Source organism: Tursiops truncatus, chromosome 2 (genome assembly GCF_011762595.2).
Source record: "Tursiops truncatus isolate mTurTru1 chromosome 2, mTurTru1.mat.Y, whole genome shotgun sequence".
Lineage (NCBI taxonomy): Eukaryota > Metazoa > Chordata > Mammalia > Artiodactyla > Delphinidae > Tursiops > Tursiops truncatus.
The window spans coordinates 175,877,584-175,903,956 of record NC_047035.1 but is presented as its reverse complement, the minus strand read 5'-3'; the positions used below and the strand labels follow the sequence as shown (position 1 = coordinate 175,903,956).

The 26,373-nt window shown below is 40.2% G+C and overlaps 1 protein-coding gene and 1 long non-coding RNA gene across 3 annotated transcripts in view; one reads left to right on the top strand and one right to left on the bottom strand.

The window, feature by feature from the left end:
• Positions 1-5,837, bottom strand: part of ODAD2 (outer dynein arm docking complex subunit 2) — a 197,453-nt gene extending 191,616 nt beyond the window's left edge. The window contains exons 1-3 of one of the 2 annotated variants that reach the window (XM_073801778.1): positions 5,256-5,837; positions 2,126-2,588; positions 1,778-2,040 (exon numbers count right to left, since the gene is read on the bottom strand). In XM_073801778.1, coding sequence (XP_073657879.1) covers positions 1,778-2,001 — 224 coding nt within the window. In that variant the 5' untranslated portion in view covers positions 2,002-2,040; positions 2,126-2,588; positions 5,256-5,837. The remainder of the gene's footprint in view (positions 1-1,777; positions 2,041-2,125; positions 2,589-5,255) is intronic. The other variant, XM_073801777.1, reaches the window with a different exon arrangement.
• Positions 5,838-9,157: 3,320 nt separating this feature from the next.
• LOC141278124 (uncharacterized) overlaps positions 9,158-26,373 on the top strand; it is a 54,599-nt gene continuing 37,383 nt past the window's right edge. Inside the window, exons 1-2 of the long non-coding RNA XR_012330467.1 lie at positions 9,158-9,192; positions 9,885-9,972. This is a non-coding gene — a long non-coding RNA (uncharacterized lncRNA). The remainder of the gene's footprint in view (positions 9,193-9,884; positions 9,973-26,373) is intronic.

The window sequence follows — 26,373 nt, the reverse complement described above, 5'->3', positions numbered from 1 at the left end:
TGCCTGCCTGGTTTTCATCAAGACACACAGACACACGTTCCTTCCTATGCAACAAGCGCTGCTATCACACCCCTCTCATCCCTTCCAGCATCAAAGGTATCATCAACACAGGTAAGAAACAAGAATGACGGATAGAAAAGTTGGCCCACGGAAAAGCTGCATGGCAAATTTGACAGAAGGAAGACAATCAAGGGGTAGTTGGTTCAGAATATACATGGTGTCAAAATGTCAAAACATCCTGCTTGAGGGAACACTGTATCTAGAGACTGTATGCGAGATACAAAAATAGAAATAAAGCAAAGAAAACTGGACAGGGATAGAGAAATAGTGATACATTATATGTATGTCAGCCCCCCTAACTAGGGCACAGATGTGATCACGTCTGCACTCGTACACAAAATTAGTAGAGAGGCAAGATACAACAACAATCTTGATCTCTTCTGACATTTGCTTTAAATCCATCTTTGCACCAAGTAGTTCACGTTTTTAATTGATTTTACAGATGAGTTCATCTTTCAAAAATTAGAAAAAGCAATGTGCGATGCTACATTGAACTTAGGTGGGAGCAATGAAGCACTTTGGGAGAAAGTGACCATAAGCACCGTTAAAAATACGATTAAAAAAAAAAGATTTCAGAAAATTCAGAGAGAAAATAGATCATGATACCAGAACTAAAGAGCTTTTGAAATACAGTTCAAGAATGATTTTACAGTTCTAAAAATTAAATTCTGAGTTTATTCTCACAAATAATCCCAAAGGGAAAAAATGGAAAAGGCATCTATAGGAAACTTTGCCTAGTTAGAGAGCTGTTTTTGAAAAGATCAGACTTTAAAAGTTCATAGGCGGACTTCCCTGGTGGCGCAGTGGTTGGGAGTCCGCCTGCCAGTGCAGGGGACACGGGTTCGTGCCCCGGTCCGGGAAGATCCCACGTGCCACGGAGCAGCTGGGCCCGTGAGCCACGGCCGCTGAGCCTGCGCGTCCGGAGCCTGTGCTACCCAACAGGAGAGGCCACAACAGTGAGAGGCCTGCGTACCGCAAAAAAAAAAAGTTCATAGGCAAAACCAAAGACGGACAGAGATACAGAAAAGAGGATCAGAATGCCTGGAGTGACACATAAACTGAGGATGTGACCAAAAACAGTATATATGAATTTATATAAATTTATCATTTACAATTGTAATTTATACTTATATATCAATATTTCATATAAGTATAATATAGTTATATAAACGTATGTAATTTACATAAGATATCTATTTAGCTATGTTCAAAAGACATAAACTGGTAGTCCATTGTTTGAGGTGGAGATAGGATTTTTTGTTCTAAATCTCAGATTTGGAAAGTTCTCATTTGAGGACAATGCTAATTGTTAGGAAGTTTCTCCCTTATGTTAAGCAAAATGTACCACTCTCCCTCTGCCACCCCATAGATTGTACAGATTTAAATATCAGAAGGGATTTTGTCTATATCTGAGATCACAAAATCAATGCCTAGTGGCATCTGGCAGTTCATAGGAGTGGAAAGACCAGTCACAAGGCAACAGCAAACGTTGGGAGTGTGGTGACCTGGAAAACACATCCCCTATGGAAAGAAAATTCAAATTTAAAAATTAGTGTGCTGGCCAAACAAAATATCCTCAGATTCCACCCGAGCGCCTCCGGTTTTCTGAGATTTCTGAGATTCACAGAGGTTAAGCGACTTGCCCCAAACCTACAACCACTCAATAAAAAACGTGCAACTGAAGACATTAAACTCTAGAAGCAATTCACTGGCTTACCTGACCACGTAACCCGGTCCAAAGGCTGAGGGGTCCAAACTGGTTTTCCATTCCAGTGGTTCTACAAAAACATAGTTTGCCTCTTGGGGATGTTTACAGATAAAACTCTCCACAAACACAATAATTTCCTTCAGTATCGCCTCATTGAGAGGGGTAGTTTCCAGGGCCCTAGCCCCGTGCCCCGCAGCCGTCCACTGCGCGGACCTTGTCAGTGCCGTGCCCATGGGATCCCACGATGCTCAGACCCGAGCTCAGCGCGCACACTGCGTCGAGGCAGAGAGAGAGACAATAGCATCCACCTTTCCCCCGGAACATTGCTCATTTTCAAGATTTTAAGCTAGCACTTACCCAACCCACATTCTGCTTATTCATCTCAGAGGTGGATTTTTTAAATTATCCAGTTGCTCTTCAATTCAATAAAATAGTCAACTTTCCCTGAACCAGCGCTAAGTGAAACTGACGAGGACGTAAGGATTTTCCAGTATCTGCCTGCCCTGGAATGAAGAGCTTCTTTCTCATTTTCCTGGGCCTAAGAGAGAGAATTCAAATAGCTGGGCAGAAATTGGAAACAGGAAAGTCCAGGAGCGAAACAAAAAGAATTGCAGGAGGTTGGCATCAAGGCCTTTGGGTTGCAGCTCTGCTGGGGCCAGAGGTGAAGTGAGCGATCTCTTTTGAGCTGGATCACACATTGTTTAGAATCATGCTATTCAAATGACTTCTGTTATCCTTTGTCATCATCATACATCTGCATCAGTGCAATGATGGCTGATGAAAATGATCCTGAGAGCACTGGATGTCCCCCAAGTGCCTTCTGAATTCATAAGAAACAGAATAAAAACATTAAGTGACATAGAATTTTAATTTTTTTTCTGAAAATTGGTAAAGCGCATATTGACCCTATTAATCAAAATATTTGAGCAGTTCAAATTCCATACTCCCTGCCCAGAATATTTTACTGTAATTCACAACTTTCTTAAGAGCAAATGTGAGAACAAATGAGAATCTCTTTAGCCTGTTTATCTAGATTACCAAGAGTCTAGCATTAAAATGTAAAACAGAAATTGAAATAAATTTTACTTTAGCTAAATAGAAATTAGCCTTTAAAAGAAGATATTTGAAAAGATAACATTATCTGTAAACTTAAATAAGAGCCAAGCTAATAAATAAGTTCTGACATTAATACATAATGGACATTTAAGACTTTTTTTTCAGATAATCTATACTTGTTTATTTTCTCATTTGTAATAACACTGATCATTAAAACCTTTCTTCTGGAATATTAGAGAATGGTTAAAAAAGTTAAATAAAGAATGTAATTAGCTTCCCCCTCGACCCATCATTATCACAAAAGCTCAGTACCAATATTCTACAGAAATGATTTGGAGATTTACTTTCCATCCTGTATTAAATCTTGAAATACAGTAACAGGGGCATCTAGATCAGAGGTCCTCAGATGGGCAGTACTGGCTGCTGAGAAGCAGAGGACACACACTGTACAGATGTTTCATTATCAAAATGATAAGAATGGAACACTGCTAGCATTTAGTGATGAGGACCTAGAATGCCAGATGTCCTGCAACGTGCAGGACAGTCCCCCAGAAGGAAGAATTATGCTGCAATCTCCAGCATGTAGTACGTAAACACTTCAGATAATTAATACCTGAGCCTACAACCTATCACTATTTTACAAATAATCATGAAGGATTTTTTCACAATTTTAATATGCACTGAATTTTCCAGAATTTAACTATTATATAAATCAAAGGACAGTTGTATAGACTTCATTTTACACAGAACTTTACCAAGACGTCAGCAGTTGGTAAAATCATGTCATTGACTGAAATGTTAGTCACACAATTTTAAGTTTCGGTGACACGTCTGTATTTGGAGCTACTGCACACACAGTAATTCTATGTGAGGCTAGAGCAACTGCTCACTTCATTATATATTCTGAGCATATATATATATATATATATATATATATATACACATATATACTTGAGCATTTACATGCTGACACTTTATTTCAATTATCTTCCTTTATTTTACATTTAGAGCACCATTGAGATTTAAAACTATGATTTTGATTTCAGAAGAGTAAAGTGGGCATTACAAACTATTTGTTATAAAAAGCAAGTATTGGATCAGATAAGGTTGAGAACAACATATATATATATATACACATACATATGTACATATATATATCTGAAAAAGTGTTAGCGAAATAAAAGGTATACCAAAAAATGTACGAATTTGTTGTGTGCAGTCGTTTTAGTATTTCAGTGTTTTGTTTCTGCTAGATTCTGAACACATAAGCAGGTACTGATGTTTATGTGTGACACTCCTGAGTTTCCCAGTACTACGAGAATAAATGCAAATAGATTTATCTTATATGGAAAGGTTCAGGAGGACAGTTCTATTTGTTTTTAATGTTAAGTACAAACTTGTTTTGGTTTATAAAGCTGAATTGTATGCATCATTTCCTTCTTGCACCTTTTAAAAGAAAAATGTGAAATTACGTAAGGCTGTGGCAGTCAACATGCCATAGAGTAACTTCCTGGAAGACACTTACGAAGGAGCTACGACAGGCAAAAAGTCTTTTCATCATGATACATTCTTCTAAGAATGTGTGTAACACATTTGACTCTATTCAAATTGTTTTTCTGAGTCTAATAAACCAGGAGCTGCGGCAATGGTCAGGCTTGATTTAAGAATAAGGCCTAAGAAAATCTTTGGGAGCCTATGAGCATCCAGAAAGCAAGTACAATATGATTTGAATAGTATTCGAAAAATAAAAAGTGGAACAAAATCCCAAAGAAGAGAAGACCATGTATAAAAGATCTTTAAAAAAAAAAAAAAAAGACTTTGGAGGCCCAACTGAGTTTTTAAAAGAAAAAATAGGTGGTCTTGTATTTTTTTTCTTCTTAAGTATGAGAAATTTCTAATGGCCTCTTAATTTACCAAGAGAACCAAAGCTACAGCATTTATTCCAATAATTCCAGTGACGTTCCAAAATGGTAAGTATAACTCGGGCGAAAATTCAAAAACTAACATTTTTTATCAAGACAGGCTGATGGGACGTTTCCACCCAGTGTCAATCCATGAGTTCTTAGGGCCTGAGAAACATGGTTACAATGAACACATGGGCATACATAGTACATATCTTCGAATTAATTGAAGATTTTAAAGTTTAACAATTACAGGGAAAAAAGTTTTACTGCATGTGTTTGTTGCCATAAATTGAGAATCACTTTACACTCATGTTCTCTACTCATCCAGTGGATACAACAATTTTTCTTTTTTAAGGGTCCGTTGCAAGCCTCCAGGATCATTAATAAAATGAAACCCACTCGTGAATAATTTCTGTAACACTTGAGCAGAAGCAAAACCAAATTCTTTATGAGACTACAGGAGTAAAAGCGTCCACCCTAAGACCCAGAACCGTGGCTGGTGAAGCGGGTTAGGAGACAGTGCCTACCCTGGCATCCCGAGAACGAGGAAGCTAGGCGGTGAGACCTACAGAAAAATCAGTTTCCGAACTGCCCGGAACCGAGCCTTGAATCCAGGCAAACTCAGCCCGCGTGAAGACACGTGATGACGGCAGCAAGCGGCCCCCTGACGGGCGGAACGCGCCGGAGCGGGAGGCTGGCTTCCCGGGCCGAGCGGGGAGGGGAGGCGGGAGGGCGGCCGCGAGCACGGCGCCGGGACTGAGGCAGAGCTGCAAACGCGGAGGGAGAAGGGACGGGGGACGGGAGACGAGGGTGCGGCCCGAGCGGGCGGGCGCGCGGGGCGCGGCGGCGGAGCGGGGGGCCCGGGCAGGAGCAGGGTGTCCGCGGGGAGGCAGGGCGGGACGGGCGCGGGAGAGACACGGGGAGGGGGCGCATCTGGGGCCCGAGGAGAGAAGGGGAAGCCGGGGAGTGGGCCAGAAGCGGGGCCCGAGCGCGACTCCCGTTTCTCCACCCACGCGGACGGCAGCAAAGACACCGGCGCCCGCGGGCCGCACTCGCCCGCGGGCTTCACTCACCCGCAGCGCCCGGCTCGGCGCCCGCACCGCGCCCCACGCTCCGCCCGCGCGCCCGTCGGTTGCTAGGACGCCGGGTAAACAAGGCGCCGGGCCGCGCACACCGCGTCCCGCCCCCGGCCGCCCGCGCGCCCCGGCCCGCCCGCGCGCCCCGGCCCGCCCGCGCGCCCCGGCCCGCCCGCGCGCCCCGGCCCGCCCGCGCGCCCCGGCCCGCCCGCGCCTCCCTGGAAACACGCTCGGTCCTCCTCCCCTCCCCCTCCTCCATCCCCTCCCTCCCCCTCCTTCCCTCCCCGTCCTGGAGGGCTAGTCCCCGCTCTGGCCACCAGGTAGGAAACGTTCACCTTCCCTAAAGCACAGTGAGAGGTTTCAGCAGAAACTTCACGGCAGAACCAGTAGCAAATGGAAAATAGTCGTTAGAAACACCGTTTTGCTTCCCCACAGGCTTCCAGACAGGAGTCCTGTAGCGTTCCGGGAGGGCTTCTGTGTACCTGAAAGCTTCACTGGGTTCTCAAAAATAGCACAAGGCCTCTCACAGGATATTTGAGGTGCACATTTTTCTCTCCAGAAGGCAAATAAGCTAGAATTTTCGAACACTCACTGGAAAAGCAGAAACTGCTCTTGGATACTCTAGTTCAGAGAACTGGAATGAAGTGAGAACACTTTCCCCGTGTTTTTTTGTTTTCTTTGTTTCGTTGTTTTTTTTTTGCGGTACGCGGGCCTCTCACTGTTACGGCCTCTCCCGTTGCGGAGCACAGGCTCCGGATGCGCAGGCTCAGCGGCCATGGCTCACGGGCCCAGCCGCTCCACTGCATGTAGTATCTTCCCAGACCGGGGCACGAACCCGTGTTCCCTGCATCGGCAGGTGGACCCTCAACCACTGTGCCACCAGGGAAGCCCTCCCCGTGTTTTTAAATGCCTTTTTTTAATGTGGGTTAAGATGACCTTGATCCCACCAGTAGACACTCTACCAACAACAGACCACCCTTGAAAAGCCAGAGGGGAATGAGGGAGTGGGAAAAAAGAAAATATTTGGTGGGGAAAAAAGAGAGAGGGAATGAGCAGTGTACTGTCTTGGGGGTTGGAGTGTTTGGGGACAGTGCTGGACAACCCAGGGTGGAGAGTGTTTAGGAACTAGAACTGGATTGTTTTTCCTTAAAGCCAGGGAGGCAGATGTGTGAGGATGTTAGGTGTCACATGTCAGGGTAGTAGGCTGTCCCTGCTCAAAAACAGAGCCTTTCTGCAGACACATAAAGAAACAAGATCGATTTGACCTTTGTTTGGGGTCTTCTTCTCTTCTTGAGAGTGTGAAAGTTGTTAGGAGTGGAATCATTTTGCCCGAAGGGGACTCTACCTCCAGAGAACCCTAGAGTTGCGAACACCAGAAAGGAAGATTCCGTGCCAATAGGTATAAAGGGCCCATTCAAAAAAAAAAAAAAAGAGAGATTACACTCAAAGACAGTCACAGCATCCTAGCTGTAGAGTTGATGCATGTCACAAACTGGTGAAGGTAAACAAGCTGGTGAGGGTCCACCTTTCAGAGGCATTCTGGAGTGGTCCTGGAAGCAGGGAAACTTCTTTGGGTACTTTATTTCACTTGTGCATTTTAATCAGCTGTGTGAGAGAGCGTTTACTGAGCCCTATGTAGAAACTGGCCAGAGATCTACAAAGTTCTGGACAATTGACCTTGGTTCGCAAAGGAGGGAAAAGCCAGCACCGACCACGATCTGAGCATTTGTGTCCTCATGTGCCAAATGCATGCCAAGGGGCCGAATCTCCCATTGCTTAATCTGATTGCAAAATTGGAATTTGCTGGAATTTATTAACCTTGAGATTTTCCAAGAAAAAAAGCTTCTAATAATACTTAAATTTGTAGACTTCCCAGCTGGCTTCTTCCAGTTTTTTCTTGCCATGTGGAAGCACTGACGTGGCTGTGTCTCAGCTCTCAGTTTAACTGACCACTTCTCAGAGTGCTGACCACCCCACCGAAAGAAGCCTCCCAGGAGGACTTAACTAGTCTTTGTCTCTTTGCCTGTCCCCTACCACTGCAGTGAGCACCATGAAATAGGGACCTTTTCTGTCTCCTTCAAGTCTGTACCCCTAAGAGCTAGAAGAGAGACTGATCCGCGGAAAGAGCACAATCGATGAATCATCTGGTCAAAGATGGCTGGCTACCTGACGTTCTTTGTTGAACCAGGTGCCGGAAAGGTGAGGCCCACATCTCCCTGGACACAACTGATGAACCAGTTTGATGATTCTGAGTGGCTGTGTTATGGAAAAGAGCCTTCAACACAGAGAGCACCCAGCTGTTTGCTGAGGCAGAGGTCTCTCCCCGCACTGCCTGCAGCTAGAACATGACCCAGTTCTGTCCAGTGTCCTTTAGAGAAGGTCTGCCATGGGCAGCTGAGACAGGCTTGAACATGTTCGACTCCCCCCCCCCCACCTTCTGCCAGCTGAATGTGCTCTCTGTGAGACCAGCCACCCTGGCTCAGGGCAGCTCAGCACCCCTGGGGCACAGCAGATGAGGCACGGATGCGGTGGCAGTATTTGCTCCGGTTGCCTAACAAGAGAAGCATCCCGTCTCACAGCTCTAGAAGCTAGAAGTCCAAACACAAGGTGTCAGCAGCGTCCGTTCCTTCTGGGGCTGTGAGGGAAGGATCTGTTCCAGGCCTCTCTTGGCTTGTGATGGACATCTTCATGGTCATGGGATGTCCTCCCCATATACCTGTCTCTGTGTGTAAATGTCCCCCTTTTCTAAAGACAGCCATCATATTGGACTATCCTCATTAGCTCATTTTAATTTGCATTACCTCTGTAAGACCCTCTCTCCTCCGAGGTTGCATTCTGAGGAACTGGGACTTCAACATATGAATGGGAGTGGGGGACACAATAGCAAACATAACATTCTGTAAACGGGGGGCTCAGTGGGTTTCAAGGGCCCATTCATCGGTGTTAGAGTGAGGCCCAGGGGTGTGAGGCAGCCAACAGGAGCATTTACAGGCCATAACCAGGAGAAGGTGACAGGCAAGGTTGGTCTGAGTGTCCGATACCTCAATCAGGAAAGGACTGACAGTGGAGAACACCATGAATCAGGGAAGTACAATCGCTATATTGTGCGATCATGGAGTTAAGTCTCATTATGGGACAAGATTGCCTCTTAATGGAATTTTTCAGGAGATTTCAACAGAATTCTGATGCTGGGAAAATTTGCACGAGGTCTGATGAAGTCCTAACGGCCCACTTCCCCAGGTCCAACCTTTCCTTACAGATCGAGACAAACAATCAAAGAAGTCCAGCCTCAGCGGCCTTCTCAGTGATATGCGATGGACCACGAGCATGTTCAGAAATGAAATGGCTCTCTTTTTAGATTCTAACTTCCTAGAGATTCATTTATTTGGTAAGTGCTTTTTTGGATACCAGTATGTGCTAGGCAGTCCGTTGGCAGAACTGGGTTTTCCAATTGGAGTACTGGCAAAAAAAAAGGAGTCCATTAAACTCTTTTGAAAATCCCTGGAATAGAAGGAAGGCCAGTGGCGGGGAGCACAGGAAGCAGAGAGAGAGAAGAGGATGGTGAGTCGGGCAGGATCGCAGACGGGAGGGCCTTGAAGCCATGACAGAGTCCGATTTTATTCCAGAAGCAAATGAAAGTTATCGGAGGATTTTAAGGAGGGCGTGGCATGATCTGATTCATGTTGCTAAGAAGCTATCCTGGCTATTAAGGTGCAAAAGTAGAAGCAGAGAGACTATTACTAAGCCACCGTGGGTCAGGTCCCTAAGGAAATAGCGTCCAACATGGAGAAATGCCTGTGAGACAAGTACCGGGGACTCTTTCCAGGGGAGCAAAGGCAGCAGGACTGGACCAGAGGAAGGCTGAATTGCAGTCCAGTTACCACAACCACAGGGAGAGCTCTGAGTCTGGGGGCCTGGGGGGCCCTACAGAGTTTTCCCGTATTGAGGAGAGGGCTCTGGGGGGGTGCTTTATATCTCGTTATCTTTATATCTTTCTCCCCCCACAGCTAAATTTTTATTTAGTTGATAACCTCCATTACACACTAAGTTAATCTTTTTTTCTTCCCGTGTTACTGACAGATAATTGACATGCACCACTGTGTAAGTTTAAGGTGTACCACGTAATGAGCTTACATACATCATGAAGTGATTGTCACAAGTTATCACAGTAAGTCTATTGTCACAATAAGTTTAGTGAACATTCATGATCTCATATAGATTCAAAATTGTAAAAATAGAGAAAAATTTTTCCTTGTGATGAGAACAATTAGGGTTTACTCTTTCATATGTAAGCTACAGCCATGTTAATTGTACTTATCATGTTGTACATTACATCCCTAGCAATTATGTGTCTTATAACTGGAAGTCTGTACCTTTTGAGCCCCTCCATCCAACCCCCCTCCCCCCGACACCCACCTCTGGTAATCACAAATCTGATCTCTTTTTCTATGAGTTTGCTTGTTTGTTTTTGACGTATAATTGGCCTACAACACTATGTAAGTTCCTGGTACACAACAGAGTGATTTGATATTTCTGTGCGATAACTATAGCTATGACATGTCACTATACAAAGATATTACATATTAATTTTGAGCTATATTTCCCACACTGTACCTGCACACCCATGACTCATTTACTTTGCATCTGGAATTTTGTGCCTCTGAATCTCCCTCACCTATTTCTTTCCTCCTCTCACCCTGCTCCCCTCTGGCAACCGCCTGTTTGTTCTCTGTATCTGTAACTCTCTGTTGTGTTATGTTTGTCCATTTGTTTTGTTTTTTAGAGTGCACATATGAGTGAAATCATAAGTATTTGTCTTTCTCTGACGTATTTCAGCATAATACCCTCTAGGTCCATCCATGTTGCTGCAAATGGCAAGATTTCATTTTTTTTCATGGCTGAGTAATAATTCTATTGTGTGTGTGGTATATATATACCTTCTTTATCCATTCACCTATTGATGGGCATTTAGGTTCCTTCCATATCTTGGCTATATTGTTGATAATTCTACAGTGAACACAGGCATGCATATTAGTGTTTTCGTTTTCTTCAGATAAATATCTAGAAGTGGGATTGCTGGATCATATGGCAGTTCTATTTTTAATTTTTTAAGGGGCCTCCATACTGTTCTCCACAGTGGCTGCACCAATTTACATTCCCACCAGCAGTGCACAAGGGTTCCCTTTTCTCCACATCTTCACCACACTTGTTATTTGTTGTCTCTTTGGTAATAGACGTTCTGACAGGTGTGAAGTGGTATCTCATTGTGGACTTGATTTGCATTTTGATTGATTAGTGACGTTGAGCATCTTTTCGTGTGCCTGTTGGCCATCTGTATGCCTTCTTTGGAAAAATGTCTATTCAGGTCCTCTGCTCATCTTTTCATTAGGTTGTTTGTTTTTTTTGATGTCGAGTTGTATGAGTTCTTTGCATATTTTGGATATTAACTTCTTATCAGATATATCATTTGCAAATATCTCCTCCCATTCAGTAGGTGGCCTTTTCATGTTGTTGATAGTTTCCTTTACTGTGCAAAAGCTTTTTAGTTCGATGTAGTCCCATTTGTTTAATGTTGCTTTTGTGTCCCTTGCCTGAGGAGACAGATTCAAAAAAATTTTGCAGACTGATGTCAAAGTTTTCTTCTAGAAACTGTCTATGTTTTCTTCTAGAAGATTTATGGTTTCAGGTCTTAACATTTAAATCTTTAATCCATTTTGAATTTATTTTTGTGTGAGAGTATAGTCCAGTTTGATTCTTTCCCATGTAGCTGTCCAGTTTTCCCAGCACCACTTATTGAAGAGACTATCTTTTCCTCATTTTATATCCTTGCCTCCTTCATCATAGATTAATTGCCCAGATAAGTGTGGGTTCATTTCTGAATAGATTCTTGGGAATCTATTCTGTTCCATTGATCTGTGTGTCTTTTTTTGTGCCAGTACCACATTGTTTTGATTACTGTAGCTTTCTTTGTAGTATAGTTTGAAATCAGGGAGTGTGATACCTCCAGCTTTGTTCTTTCTCAAGATTGTTTTGGCTATTCAGGATCTTTTATGTTTCCATATGGATTTTAGAATTATTTGCTCTAGTTCTGTGAAAAATGCCATTGATATTTTGATGGGGATTGCATGAAATCTGTAGATTTCCTTGGGGAGTATGGTCATTTTAACAATATTAATTCTTCCAGTTCATGAACACAGTATATTTTTCCATCTGTTTGGGTCATCTTAAATTTCTTTCATCAGCGTTTTATAGTTTTTTGTGTGCAAGTCTTTTACCTCTGCAGGTAGGTTTATTCCTAGGTATCTTATTCTTTTTGATGTGACGGTAACTGAGATTGTTTTCTTAATTTTTCTTTTTGATAGTTTGTCATTAGTGTATAGGAATGCAACAGATTTCTGTATATTAATTTTATATCCTGCAACTTTACGGAATTTGTCGATGAGTTCTAGTAGTTTTTTGGTGCTGTCTTTAGGATTTTCTATGTATAGTATTACATCATTTGCAAACAGTAACAGTTTTACTTCTTGCTTTCCAATTTGGATTCCTTTTATTTATTTTTCTTCTCTGATTGCCACGGCTAGGACTTCCAATACTATGTTGAATTAAAGTGGTGAGAGTGGGCATCCTTGGCTTGTTCCTGATCTTAGAGGAAATGCTTTCAGCTTTTCACCATTGAGTATGACGTTAGCAATGGGTTTGGCATATACGGCCTTTGTTATGTTGAGATATGTTCCCTCTATACCCACTTTCTGGAGAGTTTTAATCACAGATGGATGTTGAATTTTGTTGAAAGCTTTTTCTGCATCTATTGAGATGATCATATGGTTTTATTCTTCAAATTGTTAATATGGTGTATCACACTGATAGATTTGCAGATATTGAACCATCCTTGCATCCTTGGGATAAATCCCACTTGATGATGGTGCATGATCTTTTTAATGTATTGTTGAGTTTGGTTGCTAATACTTTGCTGAGGATTTTTGCACCTCTTTACCTATATTGGCCTGTAATTTCTATTTTTGTGATACCATTGTCTGGTTTTGGTAACAGGATGATACTGGCCTCACAGAATAAGCTTGGTCAGCTTCTTGTTTGTACTTTGTCTTCACTATTTCCTTTCTGTAGTCTCAGTCTAGCCCTTTTGGTGAGAAAGGAGAGTGAAAGAAGAAGAAGTAAAAGGACAAGGAATCTTCTAAATTCTCTGCCCTGTCATAAACTACCTTTGCATTCACTGCATTAAGCCTAATCTGGCTCATTCTCTTGTGAATGTTTTTCCTTAGAATTTCAAAAATCTTGCAGTGTTGGTGGCCCTTCCCACTGTATTTTGCTCCATCCCAAAACAGCCTTCTTCCTTCTGACTACATTCTTGGGAATCTACAGTTCATACATTTACTTTCTGCTGAGGTCTTATAGCTACCATCCCACCTCCTCCAACCCCCAGTGTATTTTTCACCCACAGCCAAAATCTGGCCCATGGCAAGCACTCACACATTATTTGCTCAGCAAACTCTAGAGCACAGGTCAGTCCTATCGCAATAGATGCTTTCCTCCATTTTGCTGCCAGAGCCACTCTACTCTGCCTGTCTCTCACCCCCCAGGCTCACCCACCATCTCCTCCCCTCCTCACAACTGCACAGGATAAAGGACACATATTAAGCTCTCTGAGTAGTCTCCTTAAAGTCCTTCTTCTTCCTTCCTTCTGAACTGAGGTTGGGGGGCAGGTGAGTAGAAAAAAGATGGCTAGCACAGCTCTCTCCAAAAAGCTCTTCCCTGGAAATCCACTCATTTCCCTTCTATAACTTCAATATCGGTGAGTCAGGAAATTGACTTTCCAGTTATAACCTTTACAATTTTACATGTCAGCCTAGTGCCTTACTCTGGAATAAATTGTCTACTGTATCTTGAATCCCAATGTCTTGAATTAGTGAAACAATTTTAACATATTATTTCTTAGGTATATGTACAAATTGTGGATGATTTCAGAGCAAATCAATAATATACATTGCCTTAGAAAGTGAATGGATGGGGAAGAATTATTAGTGTTTTCATTTATATACCTGCTTATCTTCTGATGTGTTACAATGAGCCTGTGTTCCTATAGTAAATGATTAGGACTGTGTAAGAAACAATAGACGTAGAACATATGAGTAATTTATATATATACAGATTATTCAAAATTAGGCCATATATCAAAGGTCATTTCATATGCATTAATCAAAATGATTTTGATTCTAAAGTAAAAGTGGTGTAGGATTGCCTTAAACATTTTGACTTGAAGGAAACACAGAAGTGTTTTCTCAGATCTTTATCTCGTATATACATGTAGTGCAATTGATTGTCCTTTTGATTGGAAGATTTGAGTGAAAAGATAATCAAAATGACAGAATCTCAAACTGAATTTGGGGAGCACTGAGGCAGGCATGTTGTGTGCTTCATTTCTGTATAAATGAAAAAATAAAAAATAAACCCATAGAGGCACCTTCTCTTACCAGTTCTATCATTTTATAGAAATGATAAAAACTGGCCTACAGGGTTAATTAAACCTGTATGCTACATCCCTAAAATGACAGTGGGGAAAGAGAACGGGAGGGAAGATGAAATGGGTGAAACAAGTCAACAAAATGTGGGTAATAGAAAACAGAAGGGTTGAAATGGCTTAGCCGAGAAGAGAAAGCTGAAACCTAAAAGCTTGAAGGGATCAAAGCCAATAAAAATAAAACATTTGCAGAAAAATAGACCTGGAAAGACTCAGAACTTGGAGGCATCTCTAAAGGTGAAGAGTAGACTGAAAACAGGAAAAGAGCTTGAAAGCCTTGTTCAAGGAGGAGCTGGACTTACAAACCTTTTCCCCGACAGAGAGGTTTATCAGTCAGGGCGCCAGGAGCAGCTGAAAACACTGTACGGAAATCATGGAACTAAGTAAATATGGGCTCCCGGAATGCTGACCATCCCCGCCGCCCCCTCTCCTGGACCCTTCCTCCCGTTGGCAACCCGACTTCCATCTTCAGGCAGAAGATCTGACACTGACCAGCATGAATGCAAAGATCTACAGGTGCTGACATTTGAGAGTTCTTCCAGTCAAATAGGTGTTGGAAGAGGGGATGTGTATGGGTAGCATGGGGCAGGAGTGGTGGCAACAGAATTATACCCTCTACTTCCAGAATAAAGAGTCAGCAATACTCTCTAAAAAGAAAAACCAAGCCATAGCAGTTTAAGCATGTCATTTAGAAATTTGGAAATGTTGAGCAATACCAAAGACAAGTAAGAAAAACAAAAAACAAAAAAAAAGACAAGTAAGAGTCTTGCCCATCACTGTGATTTTTAAGAAAAGAAAAAAAAAAAACAGGATCCAATCAGCTTCTCAAGAAAAACCAGGGCCAACCACCTTGTGAAAAGGCTGTGCTCCATCATCCAGGCCTGGCTAATCACACGCAGACTTAAGAGACCCAGTCCTGATGAACTCAGACATTGGAGAGGGCAAAGCTTCTGTGACAAGTAGCTAGTGCTGCAAGAATGCTGCAAGACACAGAGCCCAAACGCAGTGGTACACGTGGATCTGTACTCACAGACCTTCAGGTCAGTTGCAGTTCTTGTAGCTTGGCTCACCTAGGCGAGCCCTGCGTAAGTGCTCTGCTTCAGGCTCTGCTTCTGGGCTTGGTTCCAGGCCTTGTTCCGGAACTCAGGCTCGGGGCAGTGGCTACCTGTGGGATGTACTTGTTGTAGTGAGTCACTTTCATGGACATTCCAAGCCTCTGATTGCATCACATCAACTGACATCCCATGGATCCAAAAACTCACATGGCCAAGCTCAAAGCCAAAGGTTGGGAGCTATTATTTGCCCACCATGAAATCATGGCAAGGGTGTGGATAATCTGACACCACTTCAACAGAGTGAAGAAATCACTGGAACTAATAATCTACTGAAGCACCCTTCATGTATCATTCATCAAGTGGGTTCTAATTTTGGTCTTCATTCCCAGTGCGTTATCATGGTGGTTCTGTCACCTTATCATATTCTCTATCCTCTAGCAGGAATATCTAAGGTTGTTTGCAAATAATTTAAACACACTGTAATCATAAGTTTAAAAAAAAAGAATATCTAGGATGAATAGCCTAGTTAAGTGTTCTGATTTGCTTCTTTATTTTTATGCAATTATTCTGAGTCTTTAAAAAATCTTTTTATAAATTATTTTATTCAAAGTCTCTCTTTTTTGTTCTAAACTCTCTCTTTTATCTAAGTAAGAAGACAGAATACCATAAAAAAAAGTTTCACCCCATTTTATGTCAAGTAGCACTTGGTCCCTGTTCTGGATTTTTTAAAAAGTAGAAACTCAGGGCAAATACACTGGAATGCAGGGAAAGTTATTTGATATAGAAAATGTGCAGTCTAGCCAAGAAGTGATTACTCCAGAAATCCTCATGGAGAATAAAGGACTTAATGTGAGACTTGATATTTTGGAAAAACAAACTGAGGATTAATAATATCCGGGTGATGTCTCCCAAAAACACCAAAGGAAACAGTGAAGACGTCTTAAAAGAATGGCTTCCAGATGCCTAGTAAATCATGTGTCTCTACCAAATGAGAACATGGCTTAAGGAGGATATTACTTATTTTGAGAAAAGAAGCATTGTTTGGGTGACTAGTCGTCTTTTGCCCTTCAACTCTGTAATATTATTAGAGATACAGAAGCCAAGAGCATTATCCTTTTTGAATAATGGAATGATGGATACCATTATTTGCGGTGAAAATTAGTTCTACCATTCAGTGTGACTTTTGTAAGAAAATTAATAAATTAGGGTTTTACGGTGAGATGATTTGTCTTCTTTGGTGACTGGAGTATATCTCGGAGTCTTGTAAAGTGGAAGAAGGATGATCGTAAAAAGGTAGGATGAGAAAACCGGGCCGAGGCTTAGTGCACAGGAACGTTTTTAGATACATAAATTTCAGAAACAATTTGGAATCTGGAAATTGATTTCCTATAAAGCATCTACACCCACAGACCCTTTGGCAAGAGTTCATGTGCTCCCAGTTTGGAAACCACTCACTTGGTTCACTGATGGAGCGTCTCGTGCCCCATATTCCTCTGCCCTTTGCAGTCTTAGGTCACACCCTCCAATACGCTCCAGGGTGGATTTGCACCGCTCACAATGTGCCAGAACTTACTAGCTTTCAGAGTTGGGGTCCTGAAGAGCATTTACGGAGGTCACTGGCATTGGTTTTCCATATTGAAATCTTCCTTTGACTTTCTCGGTGATTCATATTCTCATCCCTGTAATATTACCTGGCAAGTGTTTGGGCTTGAGCAATTCTGCTCTGGGTTTTGTCACTGGATTAGCAAACAGCAGCAGCAGCAATAGCAGCAGGAACAAAACTAGTCTCTAGGGATCGCAAACAGATTGTAACCAGGTATCACAGAACAGAAATTAGAATGTGTGCATTCTCTCTGAGAGATATTGCATTTACTCAATTAAATTTCCTATAGAGGATTTTAAGCACAAATGGCCCATTTTGCAATTTCCATGAACTGTAAGTTCTTAAGGTAAAAAAAAAAAAAAAAAAAAAAGAAGTCTAAATGAACCTAATTAATCTTCTGTTTCCTTCCTAACTGGCAAATCGCTGAAAGAGGCAGAAGCACAGATTAATAAACCATATGCAATATATTGCCAGCTGTCATTTGAGGAAACTATTTTTTCTTCTGTCCTACTGACTACCTAAGCGTTATAGTAACATCACAGGAGCTCTTTGGGATTAGGAAAGCCATGATGATTTTTCTCCCTCCTTTGCAAAACTGTCTACTTCCTTAGTTTCTGTAAACTCACTTTGTATTAGTTAAGATTAGGTTCTGGTGTGAGAAACAGAGTCCAAAAACCAGTGGCTTACGGAGGACAGAGGTTTATTACAACAAGAGTCTGCAGCAGTGGTTCAACTCCGCAAAGTCCTAAGGGACCCAGGCTGCTCCTCCCCTGGGCAGGACCCACATTTCCACAGTCCGCTCCATCTCCAGACATCAGGACCACATTCCTGCCAACAGCAGGTTGGAAAGCATGAAAAGGGGCAAAGGTCATGTACTGCCTTACTTTTAGGAAACTGCCACACCACAATTCTACTCATATCTCAATGGCCAAAATTAATCATATGGAACATTTTTGCTTTTTACATTTTGAAGCTATCGTAATAGGTACATAGAAATTAAAATTTTTTTTTTGGCCGCGCTGCACCGAGTGGCATGTGGGATCTTAGTTCCTTGACCAGGGATAGAACCTGCACCCCCTGCACTAGAAGCACGGAGTATTAACCACTGAACCACCAGGGAAGTCTCTTGTTATCTTTTCTAAGGATCTGACCCTTTTATCATTATAAAGTTAACCTGTTTTTCTCTAGTAATGATTTTTGCTTGAAAGTATATTTTTTATGATTTTAATAGAGGTACACCAACTTTCTGTTTGGTGATTTCCTGGGGTATGTTTTCCATCCTTTTACTTTCAACTTTTCTGGAAACTAACATTTTAGATATGTTCATTGTAAAAGAATATAGGTGATTTTTAAAAAATACATCTGACAATCTTTGGGATTGACATGTACACACTGCTATATTTAAAACAGATAACCACCATGGATGTATTGTATAGCATGCGGAACCCTACTCAATAATCTGTAATAACCTAAATGGGAAAAGAACTTGAAAAAGAATAGAAACATGTATATGTATAACTGAATCACTTCGCTGTACACCTGAAACTAACACAACATTGTTAATCAACTATACTCCAATATAAAATAAAAAATTTTTTAATAAAATAAAACACAAAAGACCCCGAATAGCCAAAGCAATCTTGAGAACGAAAAACGGAGCTGGAGGAATCAGGCTCTCTGATTTCAGACTATACTACAAAGCTACAGTAATCAAGACAGTATGGTACGGGCACAAAAACAGAAAGATAGATCAATGGAACAGGATAGAAAGCCCACAGATAAACCCACGCACATATGGTCACCTTATCTTTGATAAAGGAGGCAGGAATGTACAGTGGAGAAAGGACAGCCTCTTCAATAAGTGGTGCTGGGAAAACTGGACAGGTACATGTAAAAGTATGAGATTAGAACAATCTCTAACACCATACACAAAAATAAGCTCAAAATGGATTAAAGACCTAAATGTAAGGCCAGACACTATCAAACTCTTAGAGGAAAACATAGGCAGAACACTCTATGACATAAATCACAGCAAGATCCTTTTTGACCCACCTCCTAGAGAAATGGAAATAAAAACAAAAATAAACAAATGGGACCTCATGAAACTTCAAAGCTTTTGCACAGCAAAGGAAACCATAAACAAGACCAAAAGACAACCCTCAGAATGGAGAAAATATTTGCAAATGAAGCAACTGACAAAGGATTAATCTCCAAAATTTATAAGCAGCTCATGTAGTTCAATAACAAAAAAACAAACAACCCAATCCAAAAATGGGCAGAAGACCTAAACAGACATTTCTCCAAAGAAGATATACAGACTGCCAACGAACACATGAAAGAATGCTCAACATCACTAATCATTAGAGAAATGCAAATCAAAACTACAGTGAGGTATCACCTCACACCAGTTAGAATGGGCATCATCAAAAAATCTAGAAACAATAAATGCTGGAGAGGATGTGGAGAAAAGGGAACCCTCTTGCACTGTTGGTGGGAATGTAAATTGATACAGCCACTGTGGAGAACAGTATGGAGGTTCCTTAAAAAACTACAAATAGAACTACCATATGACCCAGCAATCCCACTACTGGGCCTATACCCTGAGAAAATTATAATTCAAAAAGAGTCATGTACCAAAATGTTCATTGAAGCTGTATTTACAATAGCCCGGAGATGGAAACAACCTAAGTGTCCATCATCGGATGAATGGATAAAGAAGATGTGGTACATATATACAATGGAATATTACTCAGCCATAAAAAGAAACGAAATTGAGCTATTTGTAATGAGGTGGATAGACCTAGAGTCTGTCATACAGAGTGAAGTAAGTCAGAAAGAGAAAGACAAATACCGTATGCTAACACATATATATGGAATATAAGAAAAAAAAATGTCATGAAGAACCTAGGGGTAAGACAGAAATAAAGACACAGACCTACTTGAGAATGGACTTGAGGATATGGGGAGGGGGGAGGGTAAGCTGTGACAAAGCGAGAGAGAGACATGGACATATATACACTACCAAACGTAAGGTAGATAGCTAGTGGGAAGCAGCTGCATAGCACAGGGATATTGGCTCGGTGCTTTGTGACCACCTGGAGGGGTGGGATAGGGAGGGTGGGAGGGAGATGCAAGAGGGAAGAGATATGGGAACATCTGTATATGTATAACTGATTCACTTTGTTATAAAGTAGAAACTAACATACCATTGTAAAGCAATTATACCCCAATAAAGATGTAAAAAATAAAATAAAGTAAAAAAATATAGTCTGACAATCTTTGCATTTGAAGAAGGTATTTAATTTATTTACATTATGTGAAATCTTATTTTGTGCTTTCCATTTGTCCCATCTTTTCTATGATTCTTTTTCTCTCCTCTGTTTCCTTCTATTTGAATTGATTAATTTTTTTTTCTAACTCTGTTGTACCTACTATTATTTGGAAGTTGTGCACTCTGATACTGTTCTCCAAAAACAACAGGCATCATTAACTTATCAAAGTCTCAGATTGAACAATGTCTCTCTCCACCTGCTGAGCCCTCATCCCTGTCAGAGTTGTCTCCCTTCTGGGATAACATGCTGTGGTGCTCACGCATTTAAATTCTTTTAACCCCTTAAAACTTTGATATTGCTGCTTTATACAGTTATCATTTCATATTATTTCTTTCTGTGCGTATATTTACCAATTTCTCTGCTTTCCATTTGTTTTAAAAATAGAATCATTGAGGTATGATTGACATACAATAAACTGTACATATTAAAAGTGTACAGTTTGAAAAGTTCCAACGTAAGTGAAACAATCACTACAGCCAGGAGAATGAATATATCGTCACCTCCAAAAGGTTTCTCAGGCGCCTTTTAATCCTTCACTCCTACCTCTTTATTTATTGTTGTCGGCGGTATTTCAGGCAGGCGCCTAAATCCAAATGCTATTACTCTGTCACAGCTATTAGTGAACATCTCTCTCCATTTGTGCTTGTATCTCAGACTTTGGGTTTTGTTTTTGTTTTTTTTTTAATATTTATTTATTTTTTTATCTGGCTGTGCCGGATCTTCGTTGTGGCACGCGGGAACTCTTTTTAGTTGTGGCATTGCGAACTCTTAGTTGCAGCAGGTGGGATCTAGTTCCCTGACCAGAGATCGAACCTGGGCCCCCTGCACTGGGAGCTCAGCGTCTTACCCACTGGACCACCAGGTAAGTCCCTGTATTTCAGACTTTGAATATGAGATCACTTTCCTTCTCTCTCTTTTACACTCTTTAGATTTTCCCTTAGTGAAGGTCTGCTAATGGCAAATATCCCTCAGTTTTTGATGGCCTGAGAATATCATCAGTTTGGCTTCATGCAGAAAAGATACTTTGTTCTAAGAATAGAGGTCTAGGTTAAAAATAGTTTTCCCTTTGTACATTGACTATATCACTTCACAGTCTCCTGGCTTCCTTTTTGCCATCCAGAAAGCAGCTGTGTGTCACTCCTTTGAAGATAGTGCAGCTCCTTTAAAGATCTTCTCTTTTCCTTGGTGCCCTACACTTTCACTATGAGTTTTCTAGTTGTGGGCTTCCTTCGTATTTATCTGCCTGATTTTCTCTGTGCCCTTGAATCTGACAGAAGATACTTTTCAACAGTTCTGGAAAATTCTCAGCCATTTTATTCTCACATAATACCTCTGCTCCCCTTCTTTCTTTTCTTCCTGAAGCTCCAATTCGGCACATATGTACTCTATCCACAAATTTTTTTACCTATTTTTCCATATATTGCATGTCATATCTGTGCAACCTTCTGGATAATTTCCTCAGGACTATTTATCTTTGAGATCACTAACTTTCTCCTCAGCTGTGTCTAATCTACTGTTAAGCCCATCCATTGAGGGTTTATTTTCTTCATTTCAGTTATTAGGTTTTTCATTTCCAGGTGCTCTATTTGGTTCTTGCTCAAATTTGGTCATTTTATAGAGTTTATTCTCTGTACAGATTTTCAAACCTTTATTTCTTTATACATGCTAAACATAATTATTTTATATTCTTATAATAACAATATCTGAAGTCTTGTATTGCTACTTCACAATCATGGTACCTTGTTTCCCTGTGTGTTGAATGGTTTCTTGCTGTGAGCTGCTCATTTCCCTTGGAAATTTGTTTTTCAAGGAATTCTTTGGGAACTGGGAAAAAAGCTTCCACCAGAGAAGACTGGCCTTTGCTTCTGCCGGACACCTAGGGTACTATATGTTTAAGACTACTTTAAACTACTGGTATCATCTTATATATTTGATCTGTAATTTTTCACATAACAGTGTATCATGAAATGTCTGTCATTCTAGACAAATTCGCCTACTCACTATTTTTAACGTTGTATAGCATCTATAATAAGGCTATATTATAATTTATTTAATCCTTCAACTGTTGACTTGAGTAGATATCACTGAAAATGTGTATCTTTATATACATAGCTTTACATGCTTGCATAATCATCTCTAATTATATATAATGTTTATCCTCTAATCATATATGTTCACTTATTATTCAATAATACATATTGAATGTATTCATTTCAAATATATATAACATATACATTATAATATATGTATATATATTCATTCCAGAAAGTTGGACTGCTATGGCAAAGAAAATGTGTACTTTAAAAATGTTTCATACATACTACACATGACCTTCCAGAAAGATTCTATCGATTTACAGCCCACCAATATATACCCATGCCCCTGACAATACCAGATGTTATCAATCTTTAAATTTTGCTGATCTGATGAGAGAACATTGTTTTAATCTGCTGATATCTTACTACTAACGAGGCTGAACATATTTGCTTACTTCTGTTGACCATTTGCTTTTCTCTTCTGTATGATTGCTGTTCATTTATTTTGCCCATTTTTATAATTTTTTCTGAGTCATTTTCTTGGTTTTTTTTTTTTTTTTTTTTTTTTGGTACGCGGGCCTCTCACTGCTGTGGCCTCTCCCATTGCGGAGCACAGGCTCCGGACGCGCAGGCTCAGCGGCCATGGCTCACGGGCCCAGCCGCTCCGCGGCATATGGGATCTTCCTGGACCAGGGCACGAACCCGTGTCCCCTGCATCGGCAGGCGGACTCTCAACCACTGCGCCACCAGGGAAGCCCTGAGTCATTTTCTTATCTGTAGATAGTCTTTGAAACTTACAAATTTTAACATGTTCCTTTTAAACATATGATCCAGGAATAACTTTTACAATGTAAATATGAACTAGTATAAATTAGAATTGAAATGTTTTCATAATAGATACTGTTCTTGGGGCAAAGATATGCAGTGAATAATTGTTGTAAACAGTGTACACAGTGATAGTCCCCTGCATCCGTTCTTTGGTATTCTCAAATTTTACACCATGAATATTATAGTGCTCTTTGCGACTACTTTTAGAATCTGTATTTTTTCATTTCCTTTTTCTGGTCATTACCTAAAGTGAGTGCTTTAGTTGAAGTGAGTGGGTATTTGAATTGAGGCAAAAGAGCCTACCAGTGAGTAGTGATTGTATATTTTATTGTTGAGAAAATTTAATCTGATTGCCTCCTCAATCTTTTAAAAAAGTGTTGGAGATTCATGTACTAATAGTCATACTTACGGAGCTATTTCTAGTCAGGTTTCTAATGCTTTACTAGAGATATACTTATTTTCAGAGACCCTAATTTTTTTTTTTAACTTCAAGTGTTTAGCATGTAACTAATTTTCACCAGATGGTTCCATCTTCATTATTTATCTAAAGCAGTAATATTTATATTTAACAACTATTGTTGGAGAGAGATTATAGCATTGTTGGAATTTGAAGTTTTACTAATGCATATTTTACTGTTTTGGAAAATGTCTACTATTTCTAATGACTGTTCAAATCTCTGTTTCTTATGAAACTCATACTTGGCTTCTTCAGTTAATTCTTTCGGGCTATGAATTTTTTGCAAAGTTATTGGGAAAGCCATTTTCTGACAATTATAAAACACTGACTACAGCTACTGATAATTTTTATAGCTTTCTATGATGTGAGAGAAATTTGACTTTGCATATTGAAATAAACTGAAAATTATAGAAAGCTTTTTATTCTTCCATAGGAATGCTTTCCTTAATGATAGAATACATATCATATGAAATGATATAACATCAAAGATATTTTTAAACTGCTTTGAATTCATAGTTTATATAATGCATTTAAACCAGGAGCATTTAGGACTTCACCAACTCAGACTGGATAAGTATTTAGAGGAGGAATGTGTAAATTGTCTTAAAAATAAAACCTATATGTTAAGAAATAAAATTGGTTAAGAATCATCAGGGCGGGCTTCCCTGGTGGCGCAGTGGTTGAGAGTCCGCCTGCTGATGCAGGGGACGCGGGTTCGTGCCCCGGTCCAGGAAGATCCCACATGTCGCGGAGCGGCTGGGCCCGTGAACCATGGCCGCTGGGCCTGCGCGTCTGGAGCCTGTGCTCCGCAACGGGAGAGGCCACAACAGTGAGAGGCCCGCGTACCACAAAAAAGAAAAAAAAAAAGAATCATCAGGGCTTAGAAATGATATTTTTCAGAATTTTTCCAAGCAACTTACTGATAAACATGCTGAACAAACATATAAATTCATCTGATTCAGGATTGATCCAAAAGTTAAAAAGATGACAAAGTCTTAGCAAATTTTGTATTTCACTGACTATCTGATTTAAACAGTTTAAACATTCTTTGGCATTTAAATAAAGTCAAGTATTCTTATTTATTATTTTCAGAACATATCATTTAAGATTACAAAAGTTTAAAATATATTTTTTAAAACTCAGATCCATTTGATCATTCAAAATTAATAAAAGGAGACAGGGTGGTAGGGGAGGATGATACTGAATTGCCATCCATGCTTCAGTATGAAAATGGCCTGAAAGAATAAATGACTGCACATAACTGGCTTTCTCAAAATAAGTTACTAATAAGAACCATAAACCTTGGACTTCCTCAGTTCAGTGAAAGCATATTTAACTGCTGTGTTGTAAGAGATGCTGGTCCTATAATGGCTATAATCAGACTATTTGGAACCTGATGCATCCAAGTCAAAGTTACCTACCTAAATTATCAAGCAACTTCTGGAATTCTCTGGATTTAGGGGTAGTGTATCAGCCAGGGCCAGAAGAGATCAAGATCAAAAGGGAGCCAACACAGCAAACAGAAGAAGAATTCAGAAATTCTGGTGTAGGAATCAGGTCAAATCAAAAGTAGGAACTTGGGCCTCTGGAATTACACCAGTACAACCAAGATTACAGGGAAGGTGAGTAGGCAGAATTCACTGGGTTACACTTTGACCCCAGCCCACTATCAGAGAGATACTATCACAGAAAGAAGAGAAAAGAGGGCCTTACCTCGTAATCTGCCCCAAGGTGAAATCTTACGCTACCCTAAGGAGTCTTGAAAATATGTCCTAGTCTTAGTACAACTGGAAAGCTAGCTTGCATAACTGACGCTAAACTTTATAACAATAAATGTGTCAGTCACATTAAGTATTGTGTTTGGCGTACGTAACTATTTACTATTATTTACATATCATGAAGACAATCATATACTTTTCTTTTTAAAATCTTTTCATGGTCTATGCTAAATATTTATTAGAAGCAACTTCTATGACTGTTTACAAACTAAATACCATAATTCGTGTATTACTTGGCAATGTGTAAGCAAAGACTCTTGTCAGTTCTACATTTTGCTTTACAAAAATATTTAGTTAACTTAGCTCTGTACTTAAATCAGTACATGCAAAGTTCAACAAGCATGAAAATCAATAAGTAAGACTACATTTTGGGAAAACACTACCTTGGGGAGAAAATGTTGTAGTCTTCCATTTTCAAGCTGGCATATACAACCAATTGAATTAACTTTCAATTGTCTATTTAAAATTAATTCAATCTGATCTAGAACCAAAATACTAACAAAATGCTTACATCTGCAAAAGTTGAAGGAGTAGATGTTTCAGTCAATACCATTTTCTATATTTAAAACCAGAAAGTGACATCAACAGCCCTCAACAACTTACTTATTGTCGTATTTTTGGTCTCCAAACACATCCGTTTAACATGTGCACTGAACTTTCAGCCCTGAGAATAGAATCCCAAACATTCACTACATACATATGTCTATGATTATTTCTGACCACAACAAAACTTTCAAATGAAAGTGAAAAATAAGAATGTAAAAGGTTTGTTTCTCCATCTTGCTATTTTGTTTATAAGTACACACATACACATTAATATTAAATTCACAAAACAGGATACAAAAATTATATGTAAACTATGATTGCAACTATGTAAAAAATGCATATAAAAAAATGGGAGGCCAGGAATCCACTAAAATTGTAACAGTGGTTATGCTAGGGTT